Genomic DNA, 23,422 nt, shown 5'->3' on the forward strand with positions numbered 1-23,422 from the left:
GCAAATTATTGTGCATAAAATTTATGGACTATGGAGCATGGACCTTCCACCCACATTTATACTAACTTTAACTTTTATATAATTTCCTTCGATATGTTTCTTTTTTCCTATACGGCGCTGTTTCAACTATTTTCATCGTATCTCAATTAATTCATCAAGTATTAATAACTCTGCTATTAACTTGGACTTAAAAAGATATAAAAAAAAATTCACCTAATGTCCCACCGGTTGAGACTTGAGATTCAAATCTTGATTTTCAAAGTTATTTGTATTACCTCAACTCTTCGATCGATAGCTACCCATTAAAGGAGGCATATACCATAAAATATGCATCTTACTTTGTTTGTACAAGCATTAATATCAATATTATTTTTGAAGATAAAAAGATTATTTCTCTTGGTCAAGTCGAGTTATTTGTAAGAGTTAATGTTTGGAATTCAAATTAACAATACTTCTATTATGGAATTCAATAGAAGTATGGCATGTAGACATTCTCAGTTAGTCACCTTATAACTTTTAGGCAAAATACGTAGATAGCTCTTTTAAGTTATTTCTATTTTTCACTTAAATACCTTAAGGAGTTATTTGGTATGTTGATAAGGAATAATAATCAAGAGATTAAATACAAAATTATTTTATCTAGTATTTGGTTGAATTTTTTAATCCAACATTAGCAATCTCGGGATCAATTAATCCCGCAATTTGTATTATTGTATTCCACATTGATGGTGAAATAATATTCTCGGAATTAATTAATCCCAGAATAAATACTAAAATGATAAAGATGCCCTTTTTCCAAGTCTCTTCCCCCAAAGTCCTTTAAACAATCTAAGATTAAAATAGAAAATAAAAGTTCATCCCAACTTATCTAGTATACACCAAACACATGTCTATATTATACTTTGTATATATCATTTTTAGTCCAATAAAACAAACATCTTCCAATAAAAATATATTCACTAAATAATCTCTTTATTATTTAATTTCTGTATTATAATCTCATTATTATAATCCCGAGATAACTTGTTTCCCTACAAAACAACTCCTAATGTTTGATCAGTTAGATATCTCTACTTGACACACGTGTGTCTCGTAAACACCGAGTCCAACAAACCTAATGTGTGAGTTACAATTACAAATGTCAGGTCAAAACGGACAAATCATTAAATGACGTGTGTAAGCTCTGCATGATCAACTTAAAATGGTGGAAAATTGGTGATTTAGGACAACTTAATTAAATAGGTGATTTAAGCAACTTTGTTTCATACTTCTTTGTTGAAATTTTCACTAAATTTTAAGTTACTAAATTCGTTTAGTCATTTAAGCCATCAGAAACTGAAGGAATCTTGAAGTGTGAAATGGGTGACACCGTGACAGGTAATGTTTTTTCAATAATCAACTAAACTAATTTTGTTTACTGGTTAACGAGTAATTCTTTTTTCCCCATAATAATTGTGCTTCCGCAACCATTAAGATATCATTTTACAATGCGGACTGCTTTAGTTTATGAATATTTGAGAATAATATGTACATTTATATAAAGGATAGGACGCGACATTGGTAAAGCATGATTGTTGTATCTTCTAAATATTGTTCCGACAATATTATTAGTTAAATCACTATTTTCTCTTAAGGAAACTGACTTTCACTTCATCGAAATTCATTATTAAAAGTTCAAATGAGAAATGAACTACTCCCTCCTATTCAATCTATGTAAATGTATTCAATTGAGCACGAAATTAAAGAAACAAAGGAAGACGTTAAAATTTATGACATAAAACAAACTATAAAAAATTGTGTAAATAAAAATAATCTCATATAGAAATATATTATTTTTTGGGTATACTAAAAATAAAAGAATGCCAGATAAAAGAATGCCAGAGTTGTTTATCCACACAGCAACTGTACTTGTCAAGGAATTTTTATCAACGCTTTACCTTTTCCTTTATTTCTCTTTGTATTTTTCTTTTTCCTTATGGTCCTTTCTTTTTTCTTTTTTCTTTTTTCTTTTTATCCCTTCACCCCTTACCAATTCAACATAATATATAAAGCCTTAGGATGCAATAGTCAAAGGGATAGTTAACTTTAGTCACATGCATTGCTTTCCTCCAACTATTTCTTTTTCTCATAACCTGACACTTCTTTTAAATTTTTCTAAAAACAGGCCTGACGCGTATTTGATCATTTTATAAATTGCTATGACAAAATTGTCAACATGATGTAAAGGGATTACTTAGGGATTATAAAATTTTAATAAACAATTTACAATTTATCCAATGTTAATTGCTAACCGTTAAGTCCTTAACCCTTTACGTTTATATCTTTATGAGCTTTCTCCTGATGTCTCTTTCTAGTAATTTCAAATTCCACAAAGATTAGAAGAGTTTGATTAAAAAAATGGTAAATAACAAATCTATAAAGAAAAGAAAAACAACTTTAGCTCGTACTCTTCCAATTTATTTAAGTTTCCTTTTCAAGAAAATAGAAGCATTACTTGACGGGGTTAAGAAGAAGGAGAAGAAAAAAAGGTAAACAGCTTAGGAGAAGATCTACGGCAATAAACAAAGGAAGAAAAGCCCACACGTACACCATTGCCAATTCGTATTCCGACACAAGTGTTAATTCTCACAGATTTGGAGAATTAGATGACATCCTCTGAGCAGCAAGCTGATATCCTAATTAAGGCCCTCACCATCCTTCAACATCGTTATCTCTTGTCCAAGCTAGGGATGAAGAACATCTTCATCACCCCTAGCTTGAGGGGGGTGTAAAGGAGCTCACCGATTGTACAACTGTCACTTAGGTCTCCTTAGGTCTTAGACCATAGTTAGGCTAATTAACTAGAGTAGTTAGTTTGTTAATAGTCTGTTAGTTATATATTAACAGTGTAAATGGATATTGAGGCGGTTATATTGGATATGAACGAGGCCTTGAAACACCTTCTCGCGAAAGAAATGACAATCGATTTTAATGTGTTTAGTGTGCTCATGAAACACAGGATTAGCAGTTATCTGAATAGCGGACTTATTATCACAATATAGAGAGACAGGCAATTGAATATCCACAGCAAATTCCTTGAACAAACCAGCGAGCCATACAAGCTCAGCAACTGTTGAAGCAAGACTTCGATACTCTGCTTCAGCAGAGCTTCTAGAAATGGTGGTTTGCTTCTTGGACTTCCAAGAAATTGGAGACGCACCAAATTTAACCATATAGCTTGTGACATATCGCCTCACGATAGAACACGAAGCCCAATCAACATCACAAAAAGCTGTCAAGGTATTATCAGCAACAACAGATATAAGAATACCCATGCGAGGAGAAGATTTAATATATATCGAACCAAACGAACAACGGCTTCTATATGAGAAACCTTTGGAGAATGCATGAATTGACTAAGATTTTTCACGTCGTAAGCCATGTCAAGCCTAATAATGGTGAGGTACAAAAGCCTACCAACAATCTCTGGTAAACACTAGGATCACTCAACAAGGCATCAGAGGTGTCACCAACGTGTTTGTCAAACTCAGAAGATGTGAGCTTGTGACTAAGCTCCAAAGGAGCACCCACACATTTTGCTCCAGCTAGTCCCATATCAGAGATAAGCTCTAAGGCATATTTCCTTTGGTGCATAAGGTGGCGTATTTCCTTTGGTGCATAAGGATACCTTCTTTACGTCGAGCAAACTCAATGCCAAAAAAGTACTTGAATTTCCCCAAGTCTTTAATTTTGAAACTCTGCTGCAGATTGCTTTTAGTTTCTTCTATCATGCTCAAATCATCACCAGTGATTAGGAGATCATCAACACACACTAAGATCACTACAATCTTCCCACAAGATCTCCTAGTGATAAGGGAGTAGTCTAGGTGACTCTGAATGAATCCAAAAGACAGAAAGGCAGTGGTAAGCTTCAAGTTCCACTGCCTTGAAGCATGTTTAAGGCCATATAAAGATTTAAGAAGTCGACATGCATTGTGTTTCCCTGTTGTAGAGGTAAATCCTTGCGGCAAGCTCATGTAGACCTCTTCTTGGAGATCCCATTGCAAGAAAGCATTGTAGACATCCATTTGGTGGATGGTCCAATGCTTGACAACAACAATAGAAATGACAGCTCGTACAGTCACCATTTTAACTATGGGAGAGAATGTCTCTTGGTGATCAAGGCCCTCCTGCTGGCTATAATCTTTAGCTACTAATGGAGCCTTGAACTTTTCCACTTCCCAGTGGCCTTGTATTTGATTTTATAGAACCATTTGCAACCAATGGCCTTCTTCCCCTATGGAAAAGGAACCACTTTCCAAGTGTTGTTATCCTCTAATGCCTTGATTTCAAGTTGCATAGCTTGAACCCAGTGCGGGTCTTTAGCTGCCTGTGCATAAGTTATGGGTTCACCTCTGCTGAGAACCTGGTGAGGAAGCTTTGATAAGTGGAAGAAAGTGAATCATAAGAGACTACATCAGAAAGAGGATAAGAGCAAGTTTGAGCAGCTTGAGGCTTGGCAAGAATGACAAAATCCTTCATCCATATAAATGGCTTAGAAGTTCTACTAGATTTGTGAGGCCCTGTAGATGGTGCAGGAATAGGCTCATGTGAAGATGATTGTGAAGTAGGAACATGATCAGGAATCATGGCCTCACTAGTAGAGGAATTAGGATCATGAAGCATTGTATCATTATTAGAGGAATTAGGAGGCTCTGTGGCCTCTATGGACAACTGGTCAACCTCACTAGGTGAACTTGCAGGTACTGAAGAGTCAATAGAGGACAAGGGAGGAACATAAAGAGTAGAAGCATCTATAGAAAATTTGCAAGGATCAACCTACTCTAGAAAGGACATCTCAGAATTGCCTTGTGTAGTCTTGAGGGGGAAGATGGACTTATTGAAGACCATATCTCTATTGATGAAGACCTTTTGTTTCTCAAGATCATAAAGCTTATAGCCATTTTGAAAGACACCATAACCAAGTAGAACTGACTTAATGGCCCTAGGACTAAACATAGCTTGTTTGGGTAGAGTAAAGGCATAACCTAAACATCCTATGATTCTCAACTGTGAGAGAGAGAGGGAATACGATTATACAGAATCTCAAAGGAAGACTTATTATCTAAAACAGACAAGGGAACTCTGTTGATGATATACACTCCTGCTTCAATGCAACAACCCCAAAATCTTGAGGGTAAACCACCTTGAAACTTAAAGGTTCTAGCAGTCTCAAGGAAATGTCTATGCTTTCGTTCAACCACCCCATTTTTCTGGGGTGTGTACGGACAGGACCTTTGGTGTATGATCCCATATATGTTAAACAGAGCTCTACAAGTAGAGTTAAAAAACTCTGCACCATTATCATACATAACCACCTTGATCTTCTTTTCAAACTGATTCAAAACCATGACAATAAATGATTTAAGCAAACAAGAAACATCTGATTTAGCTCTCATCATAAATGTCCAAGTCCATCTAGAGAAGTCATCCACAACAGTAAGAAAATACTTCATGCCATCATAAGTAGCAGTGTTATAAGGACCCCAGACATCCAAATGTAGAAATTGAAATGGTTCAGTGGACCTGCTAGCATGTGTTGGAAAAGCAATCCTAGTTTGTCTAGCTAGTGGACATACATCACAATTGTCCAAAGTAAAACTATACTTATTCTGAAAAAAGGAAATTTTTCTTAGTACAGCCATGGGAACATGTCCTAATCGTTTATGCCAAATCTCTGAATCTGTAGTTGTTTGTACTGCCATTAATTTGCTGTGAGTAAGAAAGGCATTCCTGGACCCTGACTTCAACACATATATGCCATCTTGTTCTCTACCAATCGTCTTCAGCCTCCCACTGAAATGCTCCTGTAACACAAAGAAGTCAGCATAGAATGTTGCACAACAATTCAAATCCTTTGTCACTTTAGAAACTGACAAAAGATTGAATTTAAAAACGGGCACACATAACACATCCTTAAGTAGTTCACCTCCAGTCAACTCACAGTCCCCAACATGAGTAATCCTAGCAGACTCTCTAGTTGACATTTAAACTTGTCATGAACTTTCTATTTCAATACCATTCAACAATAACTGGTTATTGCTAATCATGTGATTAGTAGCCCCAATATCCACTATCCAACTAGATTTCTTTGTAGGAACAGAACAAGAAGTACCTGTCATATGTGCACTAGGAAAAGACGTACCTGCCATGTGAGCACTAGAGTCTGAAAAAGGATGACCTGTTGTTTAGCATTTACAAAATTCGATTGTATTGATCCGGTGTAAACACAAGAGGTTGAGGCACTTATGGTTGTTGTACTGACTGCACTTTTGTTTTAGCCAAATGACCACTTATAGAAGCCCTCTTCTTTTTTGACTTAAAATCAGCTGGATAACCTATAATCTTATAGCAGTTCTTCTTGAGATGGACTTTCATGTTACAGTAGTCGCACTTCATAAGTTTGTAGCAACCCTCTCTAGTGTGACCCCTCATGTGACAGAAGTCACATTTCATGTTATAATTTATTTTCTGCTTCTAAGTATTATTCCTGGAAGTAAACAGGGCAGTTGGTTCTATGGACTCAATAGGGATAGTCTGACTACCAGCAACCATTTTTTGATTCTCATCTTGCAAAATCATGGCATATGCCTGATTCACAGAAGGTGCCTTGTTTTTCATTAATATCTGGCTCCGAGCTTGACTATAGCCATCAGTTAAGCCCATCAAAAACTGCCAAAGTTATTGATACTGTAAATGCGAAAGGTGTTTTTTTGACTTTTTACAGTCACAAGGTGGAGCAGGGATGATTGAATCATATTCATCCCACAAATCTTTTAACTTTGAATAATACGCCGATACTGACGAGGTTCCCTGAGTTAGGGTGAAAATTTCTTTGTCTAGATAATACATTCGTGAAGACTTCACCTTATCAAACCTCTCACGAAGGTCTTCCCAAATTGCTCGAGCACTTGAGCGAAACAGAACACCACTCAGCAAATCGCGACTCACGTTGTGCCTTAGCAATGATTTGACAATTGCATTACAACGATTCCATAGATGATTGAACCTAGTTCCATTGGTATCTCTGGTAATCGAACCATCAACAAAACCCAGCTTGTTTCGTGTTAGCAACGAAAATTTCATAGCTTGCCTCCAAAGTGTATAGTTTTCCATTCCGATCAATTGAATTCCCAATGCTAGCGAACTCGGTCCATCAGAAGGATGCAGATATAAAGGATGATTGTGATCAATCATAATCGATTCCTGCATATTTGATTATTCAGCAAATTCCTGTTCTTCGACTGTATCTCCCGCCATTGAAATTAGGGCACAAATCAGCAAGCAAATGTTCGGTGAATCTCTCGATTTTCGACTAAATCTGCGAAGAATACCCCTAAATTCACACGATTAAAGCTCTAATACCATGTTAATTCTCACAGATTTGGAGAATTAGATGAAAGCGAGTGGAGAAGATCGAGTTGCAGAGAAAATGTAGAGAGAAATTGTGGAATGATTTTATGTTATTTCCGCTTAACTGCCTCAATGTCAATTTACACTGTTAATATATAACTAACAGACTATTAACAAACTAACTACTCTAGTTAATTAGCCTAACTATGGTCTAAGACCTAAGTGACAGTTGTACAATCGGTGAGCTCCTTTACAATAACCTAACACTAACTTTTAATTTTGGAGTTAATAATATATCCAATTTTATATTTAGTAATTTAAGTTTTCAAATAACTTTTGCATCATGTATAGCTGAGATTTTTTCTTAGTAATAAATCAACAAAAATTACTACTCGTTGGTTTTAATAAATCCATAATTAATTCGATTCTTATTATATAAATTTTTAGCTTAATATTAGAACCTTTTTCAGTCGAATGAGTGGCTTTTCGACTTTAATTGGATAGTTCAATCCATTCTGGTCACTACATACAAAGAACGTCCTTTTAAAGATCAACACAGTCCTTAGGAAATCTTTCATTGTCAGAAGTAAATCTAAAGCAAAACATGTTTCATTCTAATGTTCAGTAACAAACATAGGAGTAAGTATGATCTATACATCCACTTAATTACCTCCATATCTATACATTTCATATAAACTTGCTTTTTACCCCCCCGAAAGAAACTTAACTACACATTCTCCTCCTAAATTCTGAATTCCCTACTCACACCCCTCCTCTAGAAAATTTTCTAAGAAATTGACAAGTCAATCCTAGGTCCTCTATTTGCTCAACCTCGAGTCCTTATAATTGTGATTGTCCCTCTCCCTTGGGTATGAATTTTAGTGAGTGCCACCACAGTCTTGCCGGACAACCCCGGTCCGGTCGGAGATACTGTTGGCCGACAGGCGAAATCTCCGACCGGATGCCTTACTGGTCGGGTCGGCCTCATCAGAATTCTCTCGTTGATGTCGTTTAACGTCACGTCCCCTTCCTGTCCTCCTGGCTTCACTACGCCAAATGGATACACCACTTTTGCTGTCATCCTTTTCTTTGATCTCTTCTGATCACTTCCTCCTTCAAATAATTAAGAAAATAACTTATTAGACTATGTTAACCTAACAACTTTATAATTGGAAAATAATTATACTCCGTAATTAATGGCGCTACAGTTACGAATATAATTCAAATACCAAAATTATAAGTTAATAACGGCATTAGTAAATGTTGGACTATGGTCAGTGGCTTTTGGTAACGTAAGGCTTTAAAAAAAAAGTGAAACCAGTACAGATCACAAGAGTGCATAGATATAACTTTGAGGAACGCCATACTTGTACTATTATTTCATCAATTTTTGGTCCATCTTACACAGAAACAACGGCAACAGAATACATAGTAAAAATCAAAACAGAGCCGCTAGTGCAAATGTGTTATCCTTTGTTGAGGTAGAAGAGGGGGGGGGGGGAGGGGGGGAGATTTTAAATTGGTGAGTGAAAATTTGATTATAAACACATTAATAAAGTTGAAAGACTTTTATGCAAAAAATTGAAATTGGCAAACGGTATGTCATTTCTTGAAAACCGATAGCAAAACTAATCGATATGCATGACTGCCGTCATGAAAAATAAAAGTTGCAGTCCACAAAATAAAGAGAAATAAAAACAGCCACACAAGACAGTGACACACACAAGATAGAAGAGTTCATTTTATATATCGATCACAGCCAAATAAAAGGCGAATTTAAGGTAGAGACAGTGAGTTCAGAATGATTGAGCATGCTCTTATTATACATATGCATTTTAAACTATTTTTTTTTCATATGTATACATAATTTGAGACGAAAGTAATTAATTTAATTGAACCTACACGATACAGCCTAAATGACGCAAACTCACCCAGTAAAAGACGTATTCCACCCAACGCTAACACACAAAAATACAACAAACAAATTAATGAGTTTAACTTCAATAAACAAACAAAAAAAATAATTCTAGTATTCAGTAAATATGATTAGAAGTAGAGAGATTTACCAGTAGGAAAACTGGGGTGTGTGGGATATTGTCGTAGGACTTCTTTATCAGAATTGGAGTGTTGAGTATTCACTTTTTGATCATGAGATGATGCTGAAGAATAATTGTAAGTTTCATGAGAAGCTGAGATGGCTTCCTCCTCTGTTCTTTTCACATCTGTTGTAATATTGGAATATTCCTCAATCATTTTGCTCATTAATAACACCATGCACACAATAATCATTATGAATTTTATTGCTTCCCTTATCATAACAGAAATCTCGTCTCTTAATTTCAATTTAATGTGCAAATTATAACGGCTGTTACTAATCATTGAATTCAATTTAAAAACAGAAAATAGAACAGGAATATTCAGCCTCTTAAACAACAATTGAATTCAATTCCATTTCTAGCTAAATTAAAATATTGCTAACAGCCTAAATTAAGGTCATTCAAGAAAAAGAATTATTATAGTGAGAAGAAAAAGGGAAGAATTAGAATTACCCGAAAAGCTATCACACTTAGTTAACTGGCTAAAGGAATCACAATCCTCAGAAAAATGCTGGTCCATGTTTGAACTCCACAAATTCTGCACATAAAATAAGAAAACATTGACAAAAAATATAAAAAAATAGATTCAGACAATGTATATAATTCACCTATATACCTTCATGGAATCGTTTGAATCTTTAGTTTGATAATTCTCATTATCATCAAACAATAACAAACGTCTTCTTTTAGAACTGAATTTGAATAAAGCATCTTGAAGATAGCCACTGGAGAAGTCAGAATCAAGATTGGACAGAAATGGTGGAGTGTTCTCCATAACTATATATATATACCAACAAAAACAGTAACAATTGAAGGTTAATATATAAGAAAATGAGAAGAAGAGAGAAATTGAAGAGTGAAAAGTAAGTAGAGTTTTTACATGGAGAAATGTCAGTGTTGAAAACTTGAAGGTCATGGAAATCCCAACTTCCTAGGCCTAGGGAAGAGCAGCTACTGCTACTGTAAGCAATGGAGTGAAGGTCACCCATTTTACTTACCTTTGATAATTTTTTTGTGATGGAGAAGTGTAGTATTACCCCCAATGTGTAATCCTACTATATTTAAGTAGAGACAAAATACATGGCCCACCAAAAAAAAAAAACAATTTTGCAGGAATTCTTAAAGGGGGTATCTAAAGTTTCAAAAGAAGATTTTGGGCTTACAATTTTCAAAACTTGTGACAACAACAACAATACTCAAAAAATTTCAAATATAAGACAAGTTACTTATTAGATTGAATGTATACTTATTTCATCTAATAGATCGATTTAATCGTATTCAAATTAATATCGGTTCAAGCCATTTCACGAATAAAACATGACCAATCAACCAACAACAAAATTAGTTGTTACAAAATTAGATTGTATCGAAAAAGACAATATTGACTAATCTGGCTAATATTGAACTTGATAAAATGAAACGATTGAATTTTTAAAAAATAAGATAATTTGAGAATACATATTGAATATTGAGATTACGCATTAAATTTTTGATCGTAGATCCATAATCAAGAAAGTATTTTTAAATAGTAGATCCACAAGAAATGAAAATATCATAACTAACATAATTAAGTTAGGATCAGCTATATGATATTTTCAAAACTTGTGACATGAAGAAAAGTTATTATTTTATAAGGGATGAATAGTTGAATACTCAGATATTATTGTCGAAACGTGGGAATTATCTATATGAACTTTATTATTCCTTATTCTAGCATTTGAAAAACAAAACCCCCAAATTTGTCCTCCAGTTTTTTAACTGTCCTCAAAACAATCTAGGGATTAGCTCTTGAGATTCATCTTAAAATCATAGAGATAGGTACCATAGCAGATTGTTAATTAGTCTACAAAATTAACTAACATGTTACATGGGGAATTTAATCTTTTCTTTTTCTTTCCTCTCTTTATTCATTAGTAAAGTTTATGCTTCATTCACAAATTCGAAACAAAACTTTTTAAAACATTGGAGAATTGAGAGAGGAGTAAAGCAAGGAAGGAAACAAGAAAAGAAATAAAGTGATAGTGCGATGATTTTAGAAGTAATCAGTCAACGGCCAGCAAGTAAGGAAAATTCAAAGAGAAAAAGGAATAGATTTTGTTTTCTTGGGATTCGTTAAATGGTGACCTTTTAATATTTTTGCATGATTTAATAAGTGAGTGTGGGGGGGTCTAAATAATTGCAGTGCTTATGATATCATTTTGCTGGCTACTATTAAGGCAATGCATCAAGTTACCAGACAACAAAAATTCAAATTCAGCTTTTCCCCTTTATTGCTTTTCCTTTTCTTTCTTTTTTTGTTTCTCTATTGAAGTTTTCTTTCCTAAAATCCAATGGATAAGAACTGGAGTAATAACTTAATGAATAATTCGTTTGTTAAGACTGTCCAAATTAGTTAAGGGAACGGACTATTGTTTACGTATATGATATTAGGCAATTATCGCCTCACAAATTAGTTTTTAAGGCTGAGTTAAATTTAGAATTTTCAATTTTTCACTATGATATCAAACCCATCCTATTCTTGATTTGCTTGATATTAGCTTTCATATTATGTTTATGCCAGATGCCCAGCCCAAAGCTTGTAAAGGAGGAATGGTGTTAGATTGTCTCATGTTAGTTTAAGGGAATGGGTAGTGTTTTACTTATATGGTTATGGATAATTTTAACTTTATAAGTTAATTTTTGAAATTGAGTTAGACTGAAGATCCGTTTGATTAACGTTGTTTAGTAACTTAAGATTTTCTTACTTCTATTATCAAATCAGGTGTCATATTATTTGGAGAACAAACGATTAATATATTAAGGAGCAGTGTTGAATATCATTAACCTTTTTTTTTAGTTTTAAAAGTAAAATACTAAGAATTTAGACGGAAGATCGTGAAAACACAGAATCTTGCAATCCAATGGAGTAGTATATAGTGACTAATATGTTTCCCTAATATATCTGAAAAAGCAATTAGACATTCAAATGGGATGAGAAGAGTTTATATGCTATTTTCCTTATTAGAAAACTACATCAAAACGTTTTACTACATCTTTAAGCAAATTAAATCTTGGAATCATTACACTCTACTGTGTATATGAAGTTTTTCCTTTGTTTTCTTTTTTAATTTTCACAAATTTCTGTGCTTTTTGTGTATATGTAAGCTTCTGTTTTTCTTTTCCCCTTTCTTTGTATGGTTTTTCTTGAACTTTTTCATCTTCTGACATGGTTGATGGTTCCCAACTGTTTTCCTCCTTTCAACTTTAGGTTTGTTTGTGGGGCTTTCTCTTTGTCATATCAGTTAGCATATCACACCAAAGTTTTTTTTTAAAAAAAAAAGTAGACCCCAAAATCTTTTGAGAGTTTCCATGGGTTGGTTAGCACTCCTATTATACAAACTTTAGTGGGACCCATATAATGTCATGCTGGCTTTAGGTCAAATTGGTTTGTGGGCCCAAGGTGAAGAATTTTGTTAGATGTAGGACCATATTTTGATGTGTTTTTCAAACATGAACCAAGAAGTTTGGTCTGTGTATGTGAAGTGAGAAACATCCAAATTTGTATGAGTGAGATTGATTTGTTTCTGATAATATTTGGGGTTATCACATTGTAGTTTGTGTTGCATATCATTGAAAATGTTGTCGTTGGAAATACAAGGAGCTAAGACATAGGTCAAATTATAGCTAACCTTGACATTGTAGGTATTCTTTTGTAATAGTTTAAGCAAAATGATTTAATTTGACTTTATAGTTAAATAAAGTATTTCGTTCATTTCTGTATTTTTAATTAATATTTCGAACTAAAATTTAATCATCCAGTTAGATAATACTCCTATCTTAGTCAAGCTGTTTATTTTACGTTTTTCAATTGTAAAGTTCAAGTAACTGACGTTGATTAGTTATCTAAAAATATTTATTTCATCCAGAAATCAAATTTTACCACAGAAATTAAGAGAAAAGATATTTAACGAAATAGCTGAAACAGGTCATAACTTCAGTCATAATAAAGAAAGTGATTGACACGAATGGATGACAAAAAAGAAGAAGGTGATACATTTCATTAGAATGATTTTCATGTGACATTTTAAGGGATAGGAAAATACCACTTATAAACTGCATTAGATTTTTAAAAAGTGAAATAATCGAGCTTATGTGCATTGGAAAATAGTAATATATTATATATCATATATAGGACATTCATATATCATCGAGATTTATGAACCGTAAACAATTAACCTATTACCAACAACGTTTAGGTGACCTGGTTAGCTCTTGACCTTTGGATTACTCAGGGACTTTTTCGAAGCACAATCATATTATTAGTGCTTAATCGCCAATAATATTTATTGTCTAACTTTGTCGATCGGACAATGCTGCATTACTAAGAATTGGAAGTTATATGTGACCACAAGGCAATTCACACTGGTCGATCTCTAGCTCTAACATCCTCTTTGGCTATTTTCAGTGACATGCTCACTGGTCAGTGTTATCACAAACATTCCTCTTCTCAAGTCACAATCCTCAATCGTAAACGTCCTTTCCCTTGTATGTCTTCCTTTCAGCAAGAAAAAGGTCTTATTGGATCAATACTCAAAATAGTATATATGTCTGGCCTCATTAGGCTTGAACTTCCTAGCAGGATAATGTATCCATAGGACCACAGCTCTGTCATGACATCTACTGTGGTGCGTCACAATCCAAGACCACTTACTATTGTAACTCCCTTTACCGTGACCTCAAGGCATGATTTTGCACAAGTTGTCATTTTAGTGTCATAACTCAGTGTGTATTTGATTTTAGTTGGGTTTGTGCAGGTTACAAGACTTTACATTCATGTCCTAAATTAATATTTATTTTGTATTATTTTTAAATGACATCGGCTCTCTCTCTATATATATAAGTTATCTTTTACGGATTCTAAATTTTTTGACACTGAGATATGATTATTGTTGTATATATATAGTTATTTTCTTGTTAGGCGAAGTGGCTTGAAAAATAGCGTCTCCACCATTGATGTCCAAAGGCGAAGCTAGCCTTGCAGTTGTTGTCGATAGAACTCAGTAGATTCAGTCCAAACTCTATATTTGTTTAAAAAATGAAATGAATTTATACAAATTATTAGTTTAGAACACAATATCTTAAAAGAATTAGAATTTCAAATTCATAAACTTCAAATCCTCACTCCACCTCTACTATTGACGTCAAAACTATTATACATAGGTTGGTGTTAGCTTCCATGGATCTAAGGATTGAGCTTGAGGAAGAAGACATGCAAATGAAGGAAGCACTCAAGAGAAACATAATTTTGTTATTCTGAAGAAGAAGAAGAAGAAGAAGAACAAGAAGAAGAAGAAATGATACAATGTATCGTTTATACAATGAGTATAGTGTATTTATATTGTACATTATAACTAACTTCTAACACTATACTAAATAACTAACCTTCAACTACAGTTACATAGTTAACTACAATTATTTTATCAGTTTGTTCACTAACTCTAGTCAACACTCCCCCTCAAGTCGATGGTTGCATTGATACATATTCTTCACTCCTAACTAGTTTAGTAATTGATCATGTTGAAACTTCCCCAAGCTCTTTGTCAGTAAATCTACTAACTGGTCTTTAGTATGTACATACTCTGTCTTCAGCAGCCCTTCATATATTTTCTCCCTAACAAAATAACAATCGATGTCAATATAGTTAGTTCTTTCATGGAAGATAGGATTGGCTGCTATTTGTATAGCAGCCTTGCTGTCACATCTCATACTTACAGGCTATTGAATCTTGACTCCAAGTTCCTTGAACAACCCTACCATCTAAGTGACTTTTGCTGCACATGAAGCCAAACTTCTGAACTCAACCGAGCTTCTAGATACAATCATTTGTTTCTTTGACTTCCAAGACACCAGTGCATTTCCAAATTTGACCAAGTACCTAGTTACTGATATGCTTGACTCTATACATGATCCCTAATCAGAATCACAGTAAGCAATCAGCTTGTCTGTACTTTCTACAAGCATAAGTAACCCCAAGCCTGGTGCTTGTTTGATATATCTGACTACTCTAAGAGCAGCTTCCATGTGAGACACCTTGGGACAATGCATATACTGACTCAAAACTTGCACTGCAAAGGCAATATCTGGTCTGGTCATGGTGAGATATAATAGCCTCCCAACAAGTCTCTGATAACAGCTAGGACTTTTGAGCTCCTGATCACCTTCTTGTTTGTAGTTCTGAATGCACTTGTCATACTCTACAGATGTGAGTTTTTGATTCAACTCCAACGGTGTACCAGAAGGCTTTGCTCCACCTAAACCTGCTTCAGATATCAACTCAAGTGCGTACTTTCTTTGACACATAAGGATCCCTTCCTTTGATCTGGCAAATTCAATTCCCAGGAAGAATTTCAATTCCCCTAAGTCTTTCATCTTGAACTCCTTCTGTAACTCTACTCTAGTGTCACACAATAACTTATCATTATTCCCTGTGATCAGCAGGTTATCCACATACACAAGGATGATAAATGTATCACCATTAACTCCTCTAATGAAAAATGAATAGTCATAGTGACTCTGTTTAAACCCCATCTGCAGAAGTACCTCTGTTAATTTTACATTCCACTATCTTGGTGCTTGTTTAAGACCATATAAGGACTTTTGAAGTTTGCAAACCTTCTTAGTCTCCCCCTGGTTTGCAAACCCCTATGGAATATGCATGTCCACCTCTTCAACCAATTCACCATTTAGGAATGCATTATGAACATCCATCCGGTACATCATCCAGTGCTAAGATGCAGCAAGAGCTACAATGGACCTAACTGTTACCATTTTAGCAATAGGAGAGAAGGTTTCACTGTAGTTCAGCACTTTCTTTTGATTATAGCTTTTGGCAACTAGTCTGGCCTTATTTATTTCAACCTCTCCTAGGCCTTGTACTTAATTTTGAATATCCACCTGCAACCTATAGGGATTTTGCCAGGAGGTAGATCAACTATGCTCCAAATTTTGTTTTCCTCTAGGGCTGTAATCTTCAACTTCATAGCCTCTACCCATTGAGGATCAGTGACTGCCTCACTAAAAGACTGAGGTTCAGAACATGCTGAATGAGCTGCCAAGACCCTACTATATGAAGGATTAATGTGAGAGTAACCTACATAAACTGAAATAGGATAAGAACACTTAGCAGCTTTGAACTGCACCACATAATCTTGCATCCATATGGGAGGTTTGCTGGGCCTTGAGGATTTTCGGACCTGAGCAGGTACAACACTAGGTGTATTAGCCACTGCACAAGGAGATGCATCATCAAACTAAGTCTCAGCAGGAGTGTCACCAGGTGCTGCATTATTTGTGAAGTTACCTTCAGAATTTGTAGTATAGTGAGGAGTAGCCACAAGAGAGTCAGTAGGAGAATGAGAAGATTCCCCCTCAGATACAGCACTAGCCTTATGTGAAGGAATATCAACTCCAGGAGATGAATTTGCAATAGAGATTTTAGGATCTGCACTAGTTGGTGAGATCAGTTCTAGTATAGGAAAAATAGTGCTACCAGAAGATAACACATGCTTGAAAGGAAAAATGTCTTCTTGAAAAACAACATTTCTGTTAACAAATAAGGACTTAGAATTCAAGTCATACGGAAAATAACCCTTTTAAGATGAAGAATAGCCCAGGAAGACAGCAGGAATAGCTCTTGGTGAGAACTTGTCAACAATCTTGGGACATGCTGCATAACACAGACAACCAAAGACCTTTAAGTGTTGCAGTGAAGGAGGATGCAAGTAAAGCAACTCAAATGGGGATTTGTACCCAAGTGTTCTAGAGGGCGGCCTGTTGATGAGGTAGACTGCAGTGGTAACACATTCACCCCAAAACCTTAGAGGAACAACAGCCTGAAACCTGAGAGACCTAGCCATGTCTAAGATTGTTCTGTGTTTTCTCTCAGCAATTCTATTTTGTTGAGGGGTGTAGACACATTCACTCTGATGAAATATACCAAGACTGGAGAGCAACTTTTTAAACTCATTACTAAAGAACTCACTACCATTATCAGTCCTTAAGACTTTTATGGAAGCTGAAAACATGTTCTTTATTTGAGTTAGAAAATCTCTTAGTACAACTATAACTTCTGACTTGAAATTGATCAAAAATATCCAAGTGTATCTGGTATAGTTATCAACTACTGTAACAAAATACCTCTTATCACTATAAGAAGGAACTCTATATGGCCCCCAGATATCACAATGCACTAAGTCAAATGCAGATTGAGATACTGAAGTAATTAGAGAAAAAGGCAGTTTAGTTTTTTTAGCAATTGGACATACAGGACAGTACTGAGTTCCTGTCTTTAGGATACTAAGAGCATCTAACTTCCTTATTACATCAACAGGAGCATGGCTTAATCTCCTATGCCAAACTACTGCAGAATCAGGTAAGCTGGCTGTATGAGCACACTTATTGTCTGATGTTGCTGTAGAATCCTGGGATGATCCTCCTTGAAGTATGTACAAAACATGCTCCTCCTTACCAATCCCCTTCACCTGACCACTGTAGAGATCCTGAAAAATACAGAAGTCGGGGAAGAATGCAACCATGCATGGAAGTTCTTTGGTGAGTTGAGACATTGAGGTTGTATTTAAAGTCTGGAATGTACAACACATTAGAAATATTGTTATTTCTAAGTACTGAGGGGGTCCCTTTATGTGATACAGATACTACATTCCCAGTAGGTAATTGAACTTTGCACTTCTCTGAACTGGAATGGACTGACATGAGGTAAGAGCATCAAGTTGAGAAGTCATATGATTTGAGGCTCCTGTGTCTATGATCCAGTTATGCTTAAGATAATTGGACATCAGAGTAATTAGAGTACCTGCGGCAGCTAACTTGTTGGATAATTCTGGACCCTCTTCATTCCCTTTGGCCAGCATCTGAAAAATTTGTTGATACTGCTCTTTTGTGAAGAAAGGAGCAGCAGACTATTGTTAGGAGTGGTCTGGGCAAACTGAGGCATATAAGAATGTTGAACTTGATGTATCCTTGATTGAGTTCCATAAGAGCCTTGTTGATAGCCTGGTTCTGCAGCATTTGGAAATATTGGACTACTCACATTGTTTGCATACACTCCAGAGTTCTGCCCTTTTTTATTTCCTTTAAAATCTGATGGATAACCATGCAATTTATAGCAATTCTCCTTTGTGTGCCCCTTGTAGTGACAATATTCACACTGAACCTGATTCCTTCTATGCTTGAAATTTCCACCTGCCTTTGTTGGATTCTTATAACTATAGAATACATCTCCTTCTATGCCTTCAATAGTTTGGGTTGTTTGAGTAAAATTAGCCAGATTCCTTTGAATCTCTTGATCAATAAATAGAGAATATGCTTTGGTAATGCTAGGAATTGGAGACATCATCATAATTTTGCTCCTTGACTGTGAGAAGGACTCATTCAATCCCATCAGAAACTGCAGTAGCCTATGTTACTCAAAGTGCTGAGCATACTTCTTTGACTCTGGACAAGGGCAGCCAAGACAAGGCATTAACGCATCAAATTCATCCCAAAGGTCTCTCAATTTGGAAAAGTAGTCAATAACAGACATGGTACCTTGAGTAAGAGTATGAATCTCTCTATGTAAATACAGAACCCTAGATCCATTCACCTTGTCGAACCTCTCCTTTAAGTCCTCCCATACCTTGTGAGGATTAGAGGCATATACTATACTACTAAGTAAACCTGGCCTTACTGCATTCATTATCCATGAGAGAACTATAACATTCACTTTCTCCTATTGGTCATGAAGTTCAGGTTCAAACTTGGACTTAGGAAATCGACCATCTACAAAACCTAACTTGCTCTTCCCTAATAATCCAATCCTCTTAGACCTACTCCATAGTGCGTAGTTATCTGAACCAGTAAGCTGAAGAGAGATCAGAGTACTACCTGGAGTGTCTGTTGGTTGAAGGAAGAGTGGGTGATTGTGGTCAATTGCTCTGATACCAAGTAAGAAGGTTTGCAAACTTCACAAGTCCTTATATGGTCCTAAACAAGCACCAAGACAGTGTAATGTGAAGTATCACCTACCGTTTCTTCTATAGTCGCCATTTTCAGTTGCTTCTTAAGAGTAAACCCTAGACTTTCTACTACACGCTATAATTGGATAATTTTCCAGAAGAATTGCAAAATTGAAGTAACAAGCGTAGAGACTGACTTGAGAACTACCTTCGATCTACTCTGGTGGCTCTGATACCATGTTAGCTGTCATGGATCTAAGGATTGAGCTTGAGGAAGAAGACATGCAAATGAAGGAAGCACTCAAGAGAAACAGAATTCTATTATTCTGAAGAAGAAGAAGAAGAAATGATACAGTGTATCGTTTATACAATGAGTACAATGTATTTATACAGTACATTATAACTAACTTATAATACTATACTAACTAACTAACCTTCAACTACAGTTACATAGGTAACTACAGTTAATTTATCAGCTTGTTCACTAACTCTAGTCAACAGTTAGCCTACGGATTTTTGTGTCGCTTCACCCAATTTGTTTCTTTAACAAAGTAGTTTGTAAAAGTAGAAATAATAGAGTGATTTGGGTCTTAATGTGGTATGGTTACTTTATTGAGTGATACTCCCATTTGTTAGCGTCCCACATCGGCTATGGACGAAGGCGTTTGATTTCTTTATAGAGGAAATAACACTAAATGCTTATCACTCTCAAAATATTTACCCGGATTTTCCCATTTGGAAATTAATTACAACTCTTACCTTGGCAATCTAAACTTATTACCCGTAAATTTACTTGTCTTTTCCCTTTTAATTTGCTTTACGCTTTTACCCAGCATAAGGGGCAAATTGAAAATACAAATCTTTTTTTCGTTCTGTTTTATTCTATGACTTGAATTCCAAGACTTCTGACTTCTGCAAAACATTAATCTGCCATTTGAAGACCTTGAAACTTGAAACTCATAAATTGGGTTTGTGGTTATTTTGATCCGATTCTAACTGGGTATGTTCGAAATTTTATTTGGATGATGTGGTTATATTTCGAGTCAATTTGGTGGAGATTTTAGAGTAGATTTTAAAATTTTAGGTTAAAATTAAGTTGAACTAGCAAAGAAGGCAGATTTGTACTGTATACCAAAATGTTATATTGTATACTGTATTGGTATACAATAATTAATTCAAGAGTATATAAATAACTACAATAGTATACTACTAATTATTTTTGAAGGAATGAACCAATTCTATATATACAAAAATAACATATTATAAATTATTTTGGTTAATTCAATAGTGTATAATTTATTGCGTTGAACTGGAGAAGAAGAATTTGTACTGTATACCAAAATGATATACTATATACCATTTTGGTATACAGTTCATTCCAATGATATACTATTATAGTATACTATATAATGTAACAGTGTACTCTTACAATTAGGTCCTTTTAGAATTTTTTAAAATTTTTATTGACAACTAATATTATTTCAGTTTAATAATTGAATTAAAAAAATTATTTTTAAACTCTTTGCATACAATTGTATACCCTATTGGTATATCTATATACTATACTGGTATCATATGTTAGTTGGAACATTTTTTGGTTGTATTAGCTATATTTAATTGGTACACTATTTGATTTTTCTTTAGTAATAGTAGAATAGTACAGTATATTGAATTTTTTTAATTTTCCTTTATGCATGTGTATTATGTAATCATTTTGATTTTTTCTTTATGCGTTTGTTTTATATAATAGTATTATAGTACAATATCTTGAAATATATTATTATATTAATATGTGGTATACTATTTTTTGATTTTTCTCTTTATGCATGTGTATTATGTAATAGTAGTATAATCATATATAGTTACCTGGAATTAATTAGTAGAACTATATACCCTATTGGTATAATTATATGTCATATTGGTATCATATGGTAGTTGGAATATTGTTTGGTTGTTTTAGCTGCATTTTAAGTGAATTCTATTCTGAAATGATTTATATGATCATATTTTGTTGTGTTGGATTTTCTTTTACATATGGACATAGATTTTATGTATTATGTAATAGTTTTTATACTTATATGAAGTTGTTGGAATGACCCCGTACAACTATACCCTATTAGTATAGCTATATACTATATTGGTATCATAAGCTAGTTGAATCATTTTTTTGGTTGTATTAGCTGCATTTAATTGGTACACTATTTGATTTTCTTTTAATAATAGTAATATAGTATAATATCTTGAAATACTTTATTATATTAATATGTGGTACACTATTTTTTTTATTTTTCTCTTTATGCATGTGTGTTATGTAATAGTAGTATAGTCATATAGTTGTCGGGAATTAATAAGTAAAATTGTGTACCATGTTGGTATAGTTATATGCCATATTGGTATCATATGGTAGTTCAAACATTTTTTTGGTTGTTTTAGCTGTATTTTTAAGTGAATTCTATTATGAAATTATTTATATGAACATGATTTATAGTGTTGGAATTTTTTTATGCTGATGGACATAAATTATGTGTATTATGTAATAGTTTTTATAGTTATAGGCAATTGTTAGAACGACCTCATACAACTATATACCCTGTTAGTATACAAAATGAACAAGTTGCTTTGCGAATATTTACCTTGCAATGCGAGTATATAATTTTCTCATACTTTTATTGCATCCTTTAATGTTTTAGTATAATAGTATAGTCGCAAATAGTTGTAGCTATATTCTAGAGCAATCATATACTCTGTTGGTATATATGTATACCACATTGGTATCATATGGTACTACACGTCTCTTTTGCTACTTATACTATTATTGTATTTTTTAATATTTTATTATCATCTATATTCTAACTAGTATATATAGAGATTTGGTGGCCGTAGATTATGCTTTCTTGCTCCATAACTGGTTGTGTTAGTGCTAATGGTGGAGTGTGTACTAATATTTGTAGGGAAAGGAGATCAAGGTTTGCATGTCAATCACGTGTTGATTCTTATAATCTGATTATGTAATTTATGGTGCTCAGCAGCAGTCAGTGTGATATTCAATGAATTAGATCAAGTGACAACTGATATTATTTCAGTTTAATAATTGAATTAAAAAAATGAGAAAAAAGACAAAAGGTATATTATACTAGTTATATTAAAAAAAGGTGAACAAATATTTACTATATCAGTTATTTTTTCTTATTGTATAAAAACAAGAATAATAAAAAACAGTTAAAACAATAAATGAAATTAGATTATGAAGAGAAAAAGAATATATAAAAAAAGAATTTAAATGAAATTAGAAAAGGAACAAGAAATAAAGAAAATAAAAAAAAAGGAGTTAAATGGAATTAGAAAAGAAATTTAAAAAAATAAAAATAAAGGAGCCAAAATTGAGTGCGAAATAAGTTATGGTAAAAATAACAATAATACGATTTGGGCAAAAATAAATGAATAGAAAAAGAGAAAAAAGAAAAAAGGTAAGAAAAAAACGAGAAAAAAGAAAAGGAGAAAAGAAAGAAAAAAAGGAAAAAATAAAAGAAGCATAAAAATAAAAAAGAATTGGAGAAAAAAGAGAAAAACCCACAAAAACTACTATGGGTATGAAATGTAATTAGTTTGATGGGTAAAAAAATAAATGGGTAGGTAAGGGTAAATAATTTTATTTTTGTGGGTAACTATGTCATTTATAAAAGTAATTTTGTGGGTAAAATAATTAGTTTGGACATGAATACAATTTGGAGCTGTTTTTTAATTTGTGAGTGATTTGAAGTGAAAATTTTGAAAAATAACTTTTTGGGGCTTTTTATATTTTTGAAAAATTCCGAAATGCAACTTCAAGTGAAATTTAAAATTTTCATGGACAAACACTGATTCCGAAAAAAAAGAAAAAAAAAATTTCTTATGACCAAACGGGCCTTAAGTGTCATTTGTTGTTGATATTTCACTTAATGC

The 23,422-nt window shown here is 33.9% G+C and overlaps 2 protein-coding genes across 3 annotated transcripts; both read right to left on the reverse strand.

Annotated features, from left to right (window-relative positions):
• Positions 1 to 6,516: 6,516 nt before the first annotated feature.
• LOC142163987 (uncharacterized) lies at positions 6,517 to 7,251 on the reverse strand. Its single transcript, XM_075221146.1, has 2 exons — positions 6,907 to 7,251; positions 6,517 to 6,711 (listed from the first exon to the last, which is right to left on the reverse strand). The coding sequence occupies exons 1-2, from the start codon at positions 7,249 to 7,251 to the stop codon at positions 6,517 to 6,519; spliced, it is 540 nt and encodes a 179-aa protein (XP_075077247.1).
• Positions 7,252 to 7,933: 682 nt separating this feature from the next.
• On the reverse strand, positions 7,934 to 10,508 carry LOC107827838 (uncharacterized). Of its 2 annotated transcripts, XM_075221776.1 has the most exons (6): positions 10,369 to 10,508; positions 10,105 to 10,265; positions 9,942 to 10,026; positions 9,459 to 9,614; positions 9,324 to 9,350; positions 7,934 to 8,505 (listed from the first exon to the last, which is right to left on the reverse strand). In XM_075221776.1, exons 1-6 carry the CDS (start codon positions 10,475 to 10,477, stop codon positions 8,219 to 8,221), a joined length of 825 nt encoding a protein of 274 aa, XP_075077877.1. In that variant the 5' UTR covers positions 10,478 to 10,508; the 3' UTR covers positions 7,934 to 8,218. The 2 variants fall into 2 exon arrangements, with proteins under 2 accessions (XP_075077877.1, XP_016510536.2); XM_016655050.2 differs by lacking the exon at positions 9,324 to 9,350.
• Positions 10,509 to 23,422: the final 12,914 nt, after the last annotated feature.

Source organism: Nicotiana tabacum, chromosome 9 (genome assembly GCF_000715075.1).
Source record: "Nicotiana tabacum cultivar K326 chromosome 9, ASM71507v2, whole genome shotgun sequence".
Taxonomy (NCBI): domain Eukaryota; kingdom Viridiplantae; phylum Streptophyta; class Magnoliopsida; order Solanales; family Solanaceae; genus Nicotiana; species Nicotiana tabacum.